The sequence below is a fragment of the Cyprinodon variegatus genome, unplaced genomic scaffold (assembly GCF_000732505.1).
Source record: "Cyprinodon variegatus isolate N-32 unplaced genomic scaffold, C_variegatus-1.0 Scaffold217, whole genome shotgun sequence".
Lineage (NCBI taxonomy): Eukaryota > Metazoa > Chordata > Actinopteri > Cyprinodontiformes > Cyprinodontidae > Cyprinodon > Cyprinodon variegatus.
Genome location: NW_015150670.1, coordinates 591,867 through 606,271, shown reverse-complemented (window position 1 = coordinate 606,271; position 14,405 = coordinate 591,867). Strand labels below are relative to the sequence as shown.

The following is a 14,405-nucleotide window of genomic DNA, read 5'->3' as shown; positions in this document are numbered from 1 at the left end:
TCCATCCATCCATCCATCCATCCATCCATCCATCCATCCATCCATCCATCCATCCATCCATCCATCCATCCATCCATCCATCCATCTTCTTCCGCTTATCCAGGGTTGGGTCACGGTGGTACGTAGCTGCTTCAGTAGGGAGGTCCAGACATCCCTCTCCCCAGCCAATTGGGCCAGCTCCTCTGTAGGAAAACCAAGGCGTTCCCAGGCAAGCCAAGAAACAGTCCCCCCAGCGTGTCCTAAGACTCCCCCTGGATCTTCTAACCAGATGCACGAACTACCTCAACTGGCTCCTCTCGACGTGGAGGATCAGCGGTTCTACTCCGAGTCCTTCTCAGATGACTGAGCTCCTCACCCTCTCTGAGGAAGAGCACATACACACTACGGAGAAAACTAATTTTGGCCACTTGTTTCCGGGATCACATTCTTTCGGTCATGACCCAGAGGTAATGACCATAGACACATAGATCGACCAGTAAATCGAGCATTGCCTTTTGGCTCAGCTCTCTCTTCACCACAACGGACCGATACAGGGCCCGCTTAACAGCAGATGCCGCACCAATCCGCCTGTTGATCCCCCACTCCATCTTCACCTCACCCATGAACAAGACCCCAAGATACTTAAACTCCCCGACTAAGGACAGAAGATCCTCCCGAACCCAGAGAAGGAACTCTACCCTTTTCCGGCTCAAGACCATTGTCTCAGACTTGCAGGCACTGACTCTCATCCCTTCTGCTTCACACTCGGCTGCAAACCGCTCCAGTGAGAGCTGTAGATCACGCCCTGATGAAGCCAATAGAACCACATCATCTGCAAACAAAAGAGACGCAAACTTAAGGCCACCAAAACGGATCCCCTAAACATCTTGGCTGCAACTAGAAATTCTGTCCATAAAAGTTATGAAAAGAATAGGTGACAAAGGGTAACCATGGCGGAGTCCAACCCTCACCAGAAACGAGTTTGACTTACTGCCGGCAATGCAGAACAGGCTCTGACACCGGCCCCCCACAGGACCCCCCAAGGGATGCGTCAGAATGCCTTCCCCAGATCCCCAAAACACATTTAGACTGGTTTTGGCAACCTCCAGGATCCTGCTGAGGGTGTAGAGCTGATCCAGTGTTGCACAGCCAGGAAAACCACACTGCTCCTCCTGAATCCGAGATTCGACTATCCGATAGACCCTCCTTTCCAGAATCCCGGAATAGACCTTACCAGGTAGGCTTAAGAGTGTGATTCCTCTGTAGTTGGAACACACCCTCCAGTCTCCTTTTTTAAATAGGGGGATCACCACCCCAGTCTGCCAATCCAGGGGACCTGCCCCAAATGTCCACGCAATGTTGCAGAGTGGCTTTAACCAACACAGCCCCACAACATCCAGAGCACTAAGTTACTCAGGGCGAATCTCATCCACCCCTGCGGCCTAGCCACAGAGGAGCTTTTTAACCAACTCTGTGACCTCAGCATCAGAGATGGGACAACCTAACCCTTGCTCGATGGAAGACATGTTGGTGGGATTAGGGAGGTCTTCGAAGTACTCCGCCCACTGACACACACAATGTCCGGAGTCAAGGCACACCACCCCCACTATGAATAGTGTTGGTACTGCACTGCTTCGCCCTCCAGAGACACCGGATTGTGGACCAGAATTGCTTTAAAGCCGTACGGAAATCTTTCTTTGTGGCCTCTCCGAACTCTTCCCACGCCAGAGTTTTTGACTTAGAGACCAACGGAGACACCCGCCGCTTTGACTGCTGGTACACATCAGCTGCTTCTGGAGTCCCGCCTAATCGGACTCCTTCAGCATGACAGCTTCTAACTTGACAGTGTCCACCCCTGGTACTTATCAAGAATCACAACTGAGTGGTGAGTTGGCACCATCGAGCCAACTCACCACAAGGTAGTGGTCGGTGGAGAGCTCCAACCCTCTCTTTACCCAAGTGTCCAAGACAGGCGGCCGCAGGTCAGATGAAACAACTACAATCAAACTAATTTTTTGACAGGAAGCGTGGGCTGTCTGCCTTGGTCTTGATCTTGCCTTTGTCTTGATCGTTCTTGACTCAGGTTAGGTCGTTACGTAGGTAGTCTTGACTGCAACACTGGCACAAACTATCATTACTCAACACTGCTTGATAAGATAAATTATATACTAGTCTGAGCATTATTCACAAAACCTCTCCACTGTGCTTTTATTTTCCTTTCAGGTGCAACAGCCCTATCCATTCTTGTTCTGTCAAGTTCTAGCTGGAACTAATCAAACGAGCCAAACTTGTCCAGTTTCTTTGTTATCTCCATCATTACTATCTCCCACTGACAGCAAATGTTGCAATTTCACACTTTGCAGTGTGACCTTTAGGATAAGCTATGGTTTTGAATAGGTTTATGCTTAAATATTTTTTTTTATTTAAGTTTGATTTGACTTTGAAACAACTTTTACCTTTTCCAAATCAACTGGCAGTAACAGGTGCTTATCGAGATCACGCACTCTGATGTTTTTCTTCCTTGTTGTTTTGTTAGAAATTACCTGAATGCTGCAGACGATCAAAGCGCCAAAACTTTTGCTTTCATGGACGTGATCATACTTGTTACGCATTTGGCCAGCCACATGTACCTGTTATTCACCTTCTAACCCTTTTTGAAGCAGTAAGAACAGACTGTTTTTGTTGTAAAGATAAGTACACTGTAATATCTATCATTTTAGTTAATCTTAGTGCTGCAGCCAATGTTATGCATTAGTCATGCTACAGACAAGTTATTTTTATGAGAGAAATAAAAATATTCATTTAATATTCATTACAAACTATTTGTGTAGTTCCAAGTTTTTTTTTGTTTTTTTTTGCAGGATAAAAAAAAAACTGTAAAACTGTATTCCCACCCTCTGTAAAAACTATAACAAAGGCATAAAATGTAGTCTGAAGCTACCAAAAAAGTTACATATAAAATCTTAAATTTTGATGTAGAAATCACAAAACACTTGTTGTTTCTAAGTTATTGCTAATGCTAAACTGCAACTATCAGTAAAAGTGGAATAAAAATAAAACTGCTGAGACCTGTGATTTAAATCCATTATAGCATTTACAACAATTAATTTATAACAAATACATTTTTACCAATATGGAAATGTTAGACATCGTTGGAAAGCTTAGTTTCTTCAGCAATCAACCAAGTTCCTTTTATGGACACAGCGAGGACCAAAGCACTATTAACACAGATATAGCAGCATGTCAAAATGTAAACATTACAAAAAGCTGCCATAACAACATACATTTGAAGGCGCCCAGAAGCCATTCTAGGGTCCACAGATAAAAATTAATCCAAAATATTTATAATAAAAATATTTCACGATGAAAAAATCGCCACATAACATCTCTTTTTTGACATCAGAAAAGTTAGTTGGTCATAGCTAATGACATTCTTCCTTAAATGCTTGTCTGCGATGTTTGGTATGTTTCGTTACATCATCTTCTTACCACGAAGACAAAAGTGTCCGTGTCTTTGTATGACTCGATTTGAGTCAGGGACAGCTGATAAAGTCTCACAAGCGCTCCTTGCTTGTCAGCCAGTGACGGACCAAGTAGAGTGATATCACGCCTCATAGAGTCCTGCTGTTATTGGTTAAGACCAATAACAGCAGCAATCAGCTAAGTGGCTTTGTAGCCAATGAAATAAGGTTTCAAACATGGCTGGGCTGCATAAAGCAGAGCTGTGTTACGGGCTTGCATAAAAAATACACTGCTGAGACTGGATCAGTGAGCACAGCTCGAAGCTGTTTACTAACAACGATATTTTTGAAGATTGGACAGTGATTTAGTTTTGTTACAGTGTCAATGCCGAAAAAACAAACAAAATACAGCTCAGAAAAGGAACTGGAGCTAATTTTGGCTTGAAAAACAGTAGTTTCACTATTCTTTATAGATTTTGATGGTATTTTAGGTTTATATTTTACATTTTGTTATATAGACTGATTCTGAAAAAAGTGTAAAAACACTTGCTTTATAAATCTTTTGTGGCCATCAAAATGCTTAAGCGCTATTCTTTAGGTCAAATAGTTATGTTAAAGCATTTGGCACAATTTGGCAAATTTGGAGAGATCTGGAGACTGGACACTGGTGACACCAAAAGTTAAAAGCCCCCCAGCTCTGGAACTGTTAGAGCTAGAGGTCTGAAATCTTCAGCATTTGTGGTTGACATGAAGTAGAATAAATTTAACAAAATGAGACATGCCTATTCTCAAGCATGTCTTTATTACTGCTATTCAAAAACTACCTATTATTTTCTAGAAGAAAAAAATACTCTGAGTCATGTTTGAACTGATGCAGCTTAGGTTTTGTGTTACTTACTATTTTCATATATATATATATATATCCAGAAACTAAAAGATGTTAGGTTTCAAATTATGTATCACACATGAGTGGACAAATAAATAATTAGGTAAAGAACCATGAACCTGTATTATCCAACTGCTTCTCACTCGAAATTATTTACTATCTCTATGTTTTACTGTTAAGATCAAAGGCAGTTACAAGTGAGCCAAATCAGAAAACAAAGAAACAGAATGAAGAGAAAAAGTAAAAGGTGCATATGAGATGAGATCTTTGTAGGATCACAGTTGGTCTTTTTTATTTGTGTCAAATCATTTTCAGGAGTTAGTATTCATTTTTTTATTATAAGAGAATATAAGATTAGGGAAAATCCCCAATATAAGGAACTATTTCCATTAAATAAAATTCTTTATTTAAAATGTGCTAACCTGCTTACTTGACTTTAGGAGAGTTTAAATACGCAAAAAATTATCTGTGATATACACGGGCCCTCCTTTTGTACAATTAATGTGTTACGGGATAAAACGGTTGAGAAATGTCCAATGCACTATGCTGTGATAGATCTGTAGGCTTCTTGATGTTGAATCAGGTTATTTGTGTTATTGACTTCTAAATTGACAAAACAATGTAAACATAAGAGATATGTTGCTATGGAGGTTAGAAAGGGCCATAGCGTTTACTTTAAATTCTGCTTTTGTCACTTTTCTTTGCAAGCAGGATTTATGTTAGGTTCTTTAGATGTAAACTAAACAAGATTATAATACCGTAGGGTATAATCAAATAGGCCCTGCACCAAGCAATCTATTAAGAATATTTGTTCATCATTAGATTTATTTATTTAAATCAAATAAATACAGAAGGCCGCTCCCACTGAGCCTGGTTCTGTTGGAGGTTTCTTCCTGTTATAATGGGAGTTTTCCTCTCCAGTGTCGCTACAAGCATGCTTGTTGTGAGGGATTGCTGAAGAGTCAATGAGTCGATGCAATTTACTGGTTTTCCTTAGATAGAAAAATTTAAACCAATCGAACACCATGATCTGGTTAAATTGTCTCTGTAAAGTGCCTTGAGATGACGTGTTGTGAATAGGTGATATATAAATACATTGAACGGAATTGAAAGGAAAACATTTCCTCAGTGACCTCTAGTGGTGCCTGATATGTAAATTCTTGGTGTCCCTCTTCTGATGAAAGAAAACCCACAATACTAACAGAAATAACATGAATCTGGCAAAGCTAATAAATCAAGAAGTCGATGAAAATTAGTAAATTAAGTCAGATATTACTTTCCAACTACATAATTATTACAATAAAATCATGAAAAAGGCATGGACAAAAATGATGGCACCCATAACTTACTATTTTGTTGCACAACTATTTGAGGCAATCACTGCAATCAAACAATTCCTTTAACTGTCAATGTCAATGTGACCTGTGCTCCATTAAGTATTTTGATTCATTCCTCGTGATTAAACTGCTCCAGTTGTCTGAGGTTTTGAGGGTGCTTTTTCCAGACCGCATGTTTCAGCTCTTTTCAAAAATGCTCAATAGGATTTATGTAGAGCTGGTGTGCCTTAGAAAAAAGTTCAAATTTTTGTCTCATCTGTCCATAGAACATCCTCCCAGAAGCTTCATGGCTTGTAAACATGTTGCTGGACCAGTCTGGCTTTTTAATTATTTGTTTTCAAAAATGCTGTCCTCCTTGCTCATCTCCCTTTAAGTTAATTTGGCTCAAACAACAATGTATGATGCAACCTGACACTGATGGTGCTTGAGCTTGAAGTTCACCTTTAATCTCTTAAGAAGTTGTAACAAGCTCCCTTGTTACAATTCATATTATCCATCTTTTTGGTTTGTTATCAATTTGTTTCCTTCAGCCAAGTTCAAGGTGGTTGAAAGAGGAGGCTCCATGGAACTTAAATGTCTGAATAAAATGTGCAGCTTTAGTCAGAGGAACATCAAGCTGCTTGAAGATGGTCTTATAGCTTTCACCTTTAGTCTTCTTCTCTATAATTTTCTTTGTACCGGTACTCTCCTGAGGCCTAGTTCCTTCACTTCCTCTGATACATGTTGAGTGTGGTACACACCAAATAGCACAGTGCCTACCTGTAGCCCTTTATAAAGGCCCACTGATTGATTACAATATTGTAGACACCTGTGATGCTATGTAGTTGATACTAAGGCATTAATTAGTTAGGATATTTCCAAGTCGACTATTTGGCAGTGAAAGTCGAGTCAATGCATCTTTCTATGACTGCACCCCCTTAAGTCAAGGGGGATGACAATTACTTACACTATGTCTTTCTGCAGCGACAGTCTTGATTACCATAGGTGGGACTAACCCAGCTTTTATTGCCAACTGTAGCGTCTGCTTCATGAGTATGTTTTTGAAAACCATGTTAATGAAGCAGGGTTAAAAAAAGCAATCTTTAATTTGTTAATTTTCACTGATTTTTTTATTTTTGATTAGTTTTGTCAGATTAAAGTGATTTCTGTGCCCATTGTGGGTTTTTCTTTTATAATACGATGGGTACTAAGAATTTTGTTCACTTGTGTAGCTTTTTCTTTAAACATTAGAAAATGTCCCTTCTTCCTCCACTAGATAACAGCAAACAGTTCCAGGACAAGGCTAAGCAATCTGTGTGTACTTTTTGTCTGGCTTTTAAACTCAGGAAGGGAGCCCAGTATAACACACACACACACACACACACACACACACACACACACACACACACACACACACACACACACATATGAGATGAGAACCTCTGGCGTGGCCTTTCCCACCGCTGCCCTCTCTGTATCAACACACTCACACAAACAAGCCTCCCTGCACTGCTCCACAATCAAAGGGCCTTTGTCTCCATTGTATAGCCGCTCCAAAAACACACATACTTATCTCCACACATGTGCATGGACGCTCATCACATCAGGCAAAACAAAAATGACCAAAACAAGGCACACATCCTCTTAATTAAAAGGTCAAGTGCAACTGTATTAGGTGGACTTTTGATTAATCTTTTATAACAATGTTAGCGATCAGCCTTATATTAATAATGCATTAAAAAGTATCCATCCAACACTAATTCTTCTACAAAGGAGATCATTGTTGTGGCAATGTGATTCATGGTTTCTGTTTTGACAAATGTCAATCTAAAAACTGTTGTGTGCATTATAGATGGTGTGTAGAGCCACTATTCACTCCAATTTAATCTGCAAGTCTTTTGCGGCTTTTCTCTACCAACCACCCTGTACTGGTATACGTTTTATTTTTAAAAAACAGCAATCTGCAAAAAAGCCAGAAGCTCAATCTTAGCCTTCGCTCACACGATCCTTCTCTTTCAAACCTTTGCTATTCTCTACACAATTTGTCCTTCTTCACGTCAATCCACTATAAAGGCTACTTGGGCAGAGTGTGCCACAAATAGCTGACATGCCAACAGATCCTCCCAGGTGTCTGTAACTCCTAAAGAGTTACCATGGACCACTTAGCTGTCTGAAAAAGGGACAAACCATTTTCATACCTCTCCATGTTTTTTCCTGACCTCCCCGTTATATTTCTTGAGCTTCTTGGCGCCATTTGTTTACTAATGCCCCCCCCCCAGTCCTTGGGAGAACTGCTCCAATTACTCTGAGATAATATCGAACACAATATATACGAGTTAGCTAAGTGTTTGGATGAAGGCAGCTTCAAGTAATGGAAGGTATGTAAGGATACCAGAGTAAAAGGCAGACGTTAAAACTTATTAGAAGAAATTATAAACTCAATTCTCTAAGGCGTTGTATTGAACAAACAAGGACACCATTACAGTCATCAGAAAAAAAATATATATAATAATCTCTAGAAAAAAAGCCAACTAAAACATCCAAATTGAGTCACATGTGTCAGAAAGTTTATTAAATTCCATATACAAACCATAAAAATATACCAAAAAATATTTGTAAACTATTTGGCCTTAAAAAATGTGCTCAATAAGCACTTATAAGGGTCTTATAGAACTTATAAGGGTATATATATATATATATATATAAGTTTAGGTCCAAATATTTAGAAAAGAGTCCTGGACAAATATCATTGCCACAATAGAGATAGAATCTATATACATGGTTACATAAAAAGAAAGGCACAAATATAAAGTCTGAAGAGATACAAACTCATCTCGACAAGCTGTGCAGGAAAATATGCAGCAATATATTCCATAATGGTCCCGAAATAAGTACCAGGGTACAAACACAAAAATATACATAAATATGTATATATTAAAAATAAAAGTCAAGAAGGCAGAACTACTTTAAATCTTTGGCTATAATTAAATGATGCTGAAATCAGATTTAGATTGTTTCACAACACGACAAAAGGTCGGTGAGTGCCGGTAATACTTATTAGCATACACAACCATGTGAGACTTGCTTAAAGGCAAAGAGCAAAGAAAAGCATCACTGCATGAAAATAACAGTTGAACCCCATGTAAAACATACAAATTATTTGTTATTACTACTTCATAATTGGTGTCACTCCATGTATAAGATTCGCTCTCCTCCAGCAGGAATGAGAAAATATGTAAAACCTCTTCTTTCACAAACTGACATGTTTGAACTGTCTTTCTCCCTATTTTCCCCACCTCATATATGCAAAGGCTTATAGGAGGGTGAACTTTGACCAGTGGATTCAAATTTCCAGAACAGATAAAATCTGATCAGGCTGGTGAAGATTCCTGGCATGTTTGGAACCTGGAATGAACAGAAAGAACATGAAGCAACACAACATGTTATTTTTAGCCATAAAATAGGATGAACACTGTGGATATAATACCGTAATGTAGTAGTCGTTCAGCTGCAGGCCATAGAGAACCCAGGCGGTTGAAGTAAAGAAGGTGGCAACAGTTAGAGGGAAGGATAAGACCTGCACGTTACCACTGCGGATTATTGCTACCTAGAAACAAGAACAGGAGGAAACATTTGATTAAACCAATTTAAATACTGTGGGGGTAAAAGTGTCTGAAAGGGACATTCAAATAGGTTATTTGTTTTTTTCCACGACTACCATGTTTAGATCTTTATTCTAAAAGCACCTTGCTTTAGACCTATGACATTGTGATCCATAGACTGCTAATGGGTAAAGAGGCAATGTAATCATTCAGTCTGTTTGTTTAGAAATTAGGTTTCTAAAATTATAGATGAGAGGAAAAAAAAAACTCTGAAACTGGATTACCAAGTGTGGGAATTAAACCAATTTCAATCAAGGCCTTGTGTATAACTACTATTATTATAAAGTTAACTTTTTTTCTCAGTTAGAATTATAGTTCAGCAATTCTTCTATTATTTGTTTAAGATTTACTGTGGGCTGAGAGAGTGGGAGTGAAGCCATGCAGCAAAGGTCCCAAGGTCAAGAACAGAAGAACTGCCCACTGGCTGCGTCAAGGACTAATAGCTTCCATATATGGCCCACTCTACCTCTAAGCCAAACTCGCTTCCATTTATCAGGACTTCTGTTTGCATCACATTTTGCTTTTCTATCTTCTGATTTTGTCTCTACATTAGCAAAATGCAGTGAAATACATTCTCACCAACTTCCACTGTCACATAATGATAAGCCATTTAGGAGGTTTTCCTAATAAGAACAATGTCTTGCTACTCTACCCATCTCTAGTAGCTTTACTGAATCATGAACAAATGTTTTCACCAAAACTTTAAGACTTCTTCTTTGTATGCATCCGTTTTTGTTTTTAATGTGGATTTTTGTCTACTGAGACATTTGGAAATTAATTTTCAAATACTTTTTATGGTCTTACTTTCAAAAACATTGTAGAAGGGACATTTTTAATTCAACTCAAATACAGTTATACTGAGGTGGCGCTACTCTAAATTGGGTACAATTTTGGCTTCTCTACTGACTTGTAAAGGGCCATCAGTGGTTGCTGGTTAATCTTTCCCTTCTCTATCCCCTGCCTTTATTGTTTTCTAATTTGTAGGGAAGGCTGGTTTGTTCCCTATAAACTGAAGAGGACATTTATTTTTTTTCTCATACCCTGCTATTAAATACTAACCAATAGATCTATTGTCTTAGCATAGAATACAAAGTCAAAGTGTCCCGAATCATCCTGAATTTATGGATCAATGTTTGCATCCTAAACATTAAAGCTTTCTTTAATACTTTGACCTCTTTGTACTTGTCCTTTCAAAGCCTTTTGAATGGGACAGAGAAACTATGAAAACTCGCTCCATCATCTCCATAATGAACTTTAATCCTGATAGATTTTTGTAATATCATTCAGTGTTCTGATTTTAAAAGTCATACAGACGATTCCTGTCTGTCTGATGTTTGTTTGGATGAGAGAAGTTTAGGTATGAAAAAAATGTAGTGGGTCGCTACTATTAGAGCGTCAGGAACAAACAGAACGTAACTAACTGGAAGAGGCACAAAAACAGAGGAGACTCAGCATAACAGGAAGGCAGATGAAGGAATGAAAGGCAGGAAACTGACTGGGGGTCATTCCACAGCTCAGAGGCAGATGGATGGAAGGAGACAAACAGGATGGAGGACAAGCAAATGACATGACATGAAGGGAAAAAAGGAAAGACGGAGCAGGAGACTTATTCCTTCAATTGTGCTGATGCACACATGAGCTGATTTGAATGATAGGTTACAAGCTGAGCTGATGCCACTTGGTGTTAATTATCAGGGTGAAGAATTGCTTTTGACAAAACTTTTTAAATATGATAAATTTCTCAAGTTTATTTTCTTTACTAAAAACTTAATATTTTCAGGCTTCATAATCTGAAATCCTTAAATATAGATATAGATTAAGAATTACATCCTTAGTGGAATAAACTTTATTCTATTAGTTGACGATTTAACAGTGTAGCAGTGTTGCAGTGGATATAAAAACCACCGCTCATACCTAGTGGTTTCCACCTTTACAGATTTCTCGTGTTTTTTGCTTTTCTGTTATAATCAAAGGCGTTACATCTTAAAACAGATTTATACAGACAGAACTAAGCTGAGAAAACACACCATGGAATGTCCATTTTTGTCTTTGACTAATTTTTTAGACCATAAATTTGAACCCTTAGACTAACAACACCTGGAAAGGTTGGCCACTGTTCCATATTTCCCCATCTCTTCAATATGGCTTATACTGTAGTTCACTAGAGCCCAAACGCCTTGGAAATACCTTTATGATTAATTCCAGAACAAATTAAGGAACTGGTCTTTATGGAAAAAAGTCTCCATGCTTTTCTGCAAAACTTGATAAGGAGAAGGAGGTTTAAAAATCAGCTGCAAGACTTGCCACGCAAGGTAGCCACCCTTTCAAGAATGATGCAGTTATAACATAATGTTTATGTGACGACTCACCAAGAACTTGAAATAATTTCCCAACTGAGGGGTTGGGGTATAAAAAGTGAAATGTAGAATTTTATTTAAAGCATTCTTTTCCTGGCAACAGGAACATTTGGCTGAGTTTGTGTATCGTTTAGAAAGGAATGGTATGAGACCTTCATGCTAAGGATTTCCATATATGCTCGGTATGCAAACCATGCATAGCATATTAGCATATGATAAAAAAAGAGCAACTGTGAAGAATGAAGCACTGCAGCTTTGTGAAGGTGCAGCTGACATAAAGATCACATGCAGTACTAAAGAACAACATGCATTAAGAATAGAGTTTACTGAAAAACATTTTAAAACTGGACTTCTGAGGGACGAGCTGGAGACGTTGGGAGTGGATACCCCATTACTTTACTGGCTAACTACAGTGTGTAAAAATCATGGGGCTGCATGTCGGACACCCTGGTCTGTAGTATAGGTGCTCCGCTCCACAGAGAACGGTGCCTCATTACAGATAAGGACTCTGAGCACAAACAAGGCAAACAGAACCTTCCGGACTGGTACCAGCAAAGCTACTGTTAAAGATCCAGGGAAAGTATATTGAGATTATGGACTTTTATACATATCTGTCTGTAATCCTGAAGAACAAGCTGGATTATAGTGACACCATTGTCAATCTTTACTGGACTGAGACTGAGGTATTGGAGGTGATGGGTGGACACCAGAAGACCTTATCTAACTATGTGATGGCATCAGACATCTTTTATTTTGTAGTACAGTGCAGGTGATGGAAGAAAAAAATTATTGTTGGACAATGTGTCCAACCCCATGCATGAATGTTTGCAGAGCTGCTCCGTTAAGGGCTGGTTATCCTCCCGCAGCAGTGTGTCGCAGTGAGATTTTCGCAGATATTTTTGATTTATGCCCAATATTGAAGCGTGGTCTGCGCTATGTTATTCCACGCCACAACGCAAGAGGGTCAATCACGAACTAGCTGTGGGTCTAGATAGGCCCGAGGCAGTGAGGAAGTGGGGGCAAGTTTGTGTGATAACAGAGGGACATGAGGGCAAAAAATAGCAGGGATCCAGGAGTCCCAGCGTTCTCGCGCACCTCGCTCTTCTAGCTGGTCGAACTTCATGAGTCATTTTCCACAATGGCGGTCATACAAACAAACCAGCCGGTAAGGTACCAAACAGGAAATACGCATAGTGTAGAGCAGATGTAGATTTGACCAATCAGAGGCCTTGTGTCAGCAGTCACCTACAATTTGGGAGTGTCTGCGGAATGGGTGTGGCCACATAGGCGTTCACTGGGACTCAAACAGTACAGCTGCCTGTCTGCTTCAGGATCCCCAATCAGCATCCTAAATGATCTAGTTTTTTCTTTTTTTTTTTTTCTTACCAATGCCTCTTTTGCCTCCACCATGACCAGAGAGAGCACCTGACTTTAAGGCCATTAATACCTGACAAAGTTCACTATTCTGGGTCTTCCTATGAAGAAGCGGCAAAAAAAAAACCACCACCATTGCCGACGATGATGCAGAGAGAAGCGCTTTTTTTTTAACCATCTTGAAAATATTGAGGTTTTAAGGTTTGGAAAAATCGCTAGATGCGCTCCAGCCCTACATCCATGTTTACTTCCATAAACACGAAGCACCCTGGCATATGATGTCATTGCACTGCGCATGCAGGACACATAAGCTGTATGAATAAAGTTTACACAGATCACATACAAGTCGCATATATTTGGAAATGTGGACGGCAATGCAAAAAAAACAAATTAAAATCGGATTTCACAAAAACAAAATCGGAATTGAGCATTTAGGCCTGCAGTGGGAACTTAGCCTACAGTAAAGCGTACCACATATGGATGCAAAAGCTGCATCCGCTTCTCCTGTTTGGGTTTAATAAATAGCTTTGTGGGTGCAAAGTATTTATATTTGCATATTCTCTGCTCAAAAATGTGCAACGTTTTGTCATTAGAATACTATCTAAAAATAACAAAATACCTAAACAGGCATATGACATAAACAGGCAACACAGGATATGGTTGCATTTATAATATTCTTTCATCAAATTTCAATGGATTTAAGATAAAAAAAAAAAAGGAATATAAATGGCTGTTTAATGTGAGTGCTGTACCAGGTCTGTGAGTGGAGACATGTACATGCTGACGGTGACCACACTGCAGGTGAGACCAAGCTGATTAAGTCGAGCCTCCCCCTTTGTTAAAAAGGTGGTGAAGTATAACCATCCACAGATCAACACTGCTGCTGCAGCCAGAGTCTGGAGCATCACTTGCCGCTGGAAAAAACACAAAGTGACAACAACAAAGCACATGTTAATCACAACTGCAAATAAGGTCCTATACATACAGTGTTAAGTACAGCTCAAAACATATCAATAAAAGATTTTTATTATAGTAACTTGGTATGAAAAAAGAAATATTATATGCATGTGTAGTTTATACTTTCATTACCAATAAGGGCTCCTTTTGCATGATTTATTACATCAGCATGGAGGCAGACAGCCTGTTGCTGAGGCATCATGGAAGCCTCAATTCATTTAATAACTGCCTTCAACTCATCTACATGGTTGAGTCTGGTTGCTTTTGTTTTTCAGTTGATAATGCCTCATAATTTCTCTGTGAAATCTGGGTCAGAGGAATTTGCCAGTAAAAATTGCATTTCCTTGTTCATTAAAGCAGGCAGTCCACAATCGCCATCCTCAAACAGCTTGTTAGTTAGGCATGAAGTGTGC

At 39.2% G+C, this 14,405-nt stretch overlaps 1 protein-coding gene across 1 annotated transcript in view; it reads right to left on the bottom strand.

The window, feature by feature from the left end:
• Positions 1-8,199: 8,199 nt before the first annotated feature.
• The window catches only part of slc50a1 (solute carrier family 50 (sugar efflux transporter), member 1), a 7,726-nt gene continuing 1,520 nt past the window's right edge, over positions 8,200-14,405 (bottom strand). Inside the window, exons 4-6 of the mRNA XM_015380538.1 lie at positions 13,788-13,949; positions 9,130-9,249; positions 8,200-9,047 (exon numbers count right to left, since the gene is read on the bottom strand). Coding sequence (XP_015236024.1) covers positions 8,940-9,047; positions 9,130-9,249; positions 13,788-13,949 — 390 coding nt within the window. The 3' untranslated portion in view covers positions 8,200-8,939. The remainder of the gene's footprint in view (positions 9,048-9,129; positions 9,250-13,787; positions 13,950-14,405) is intronic.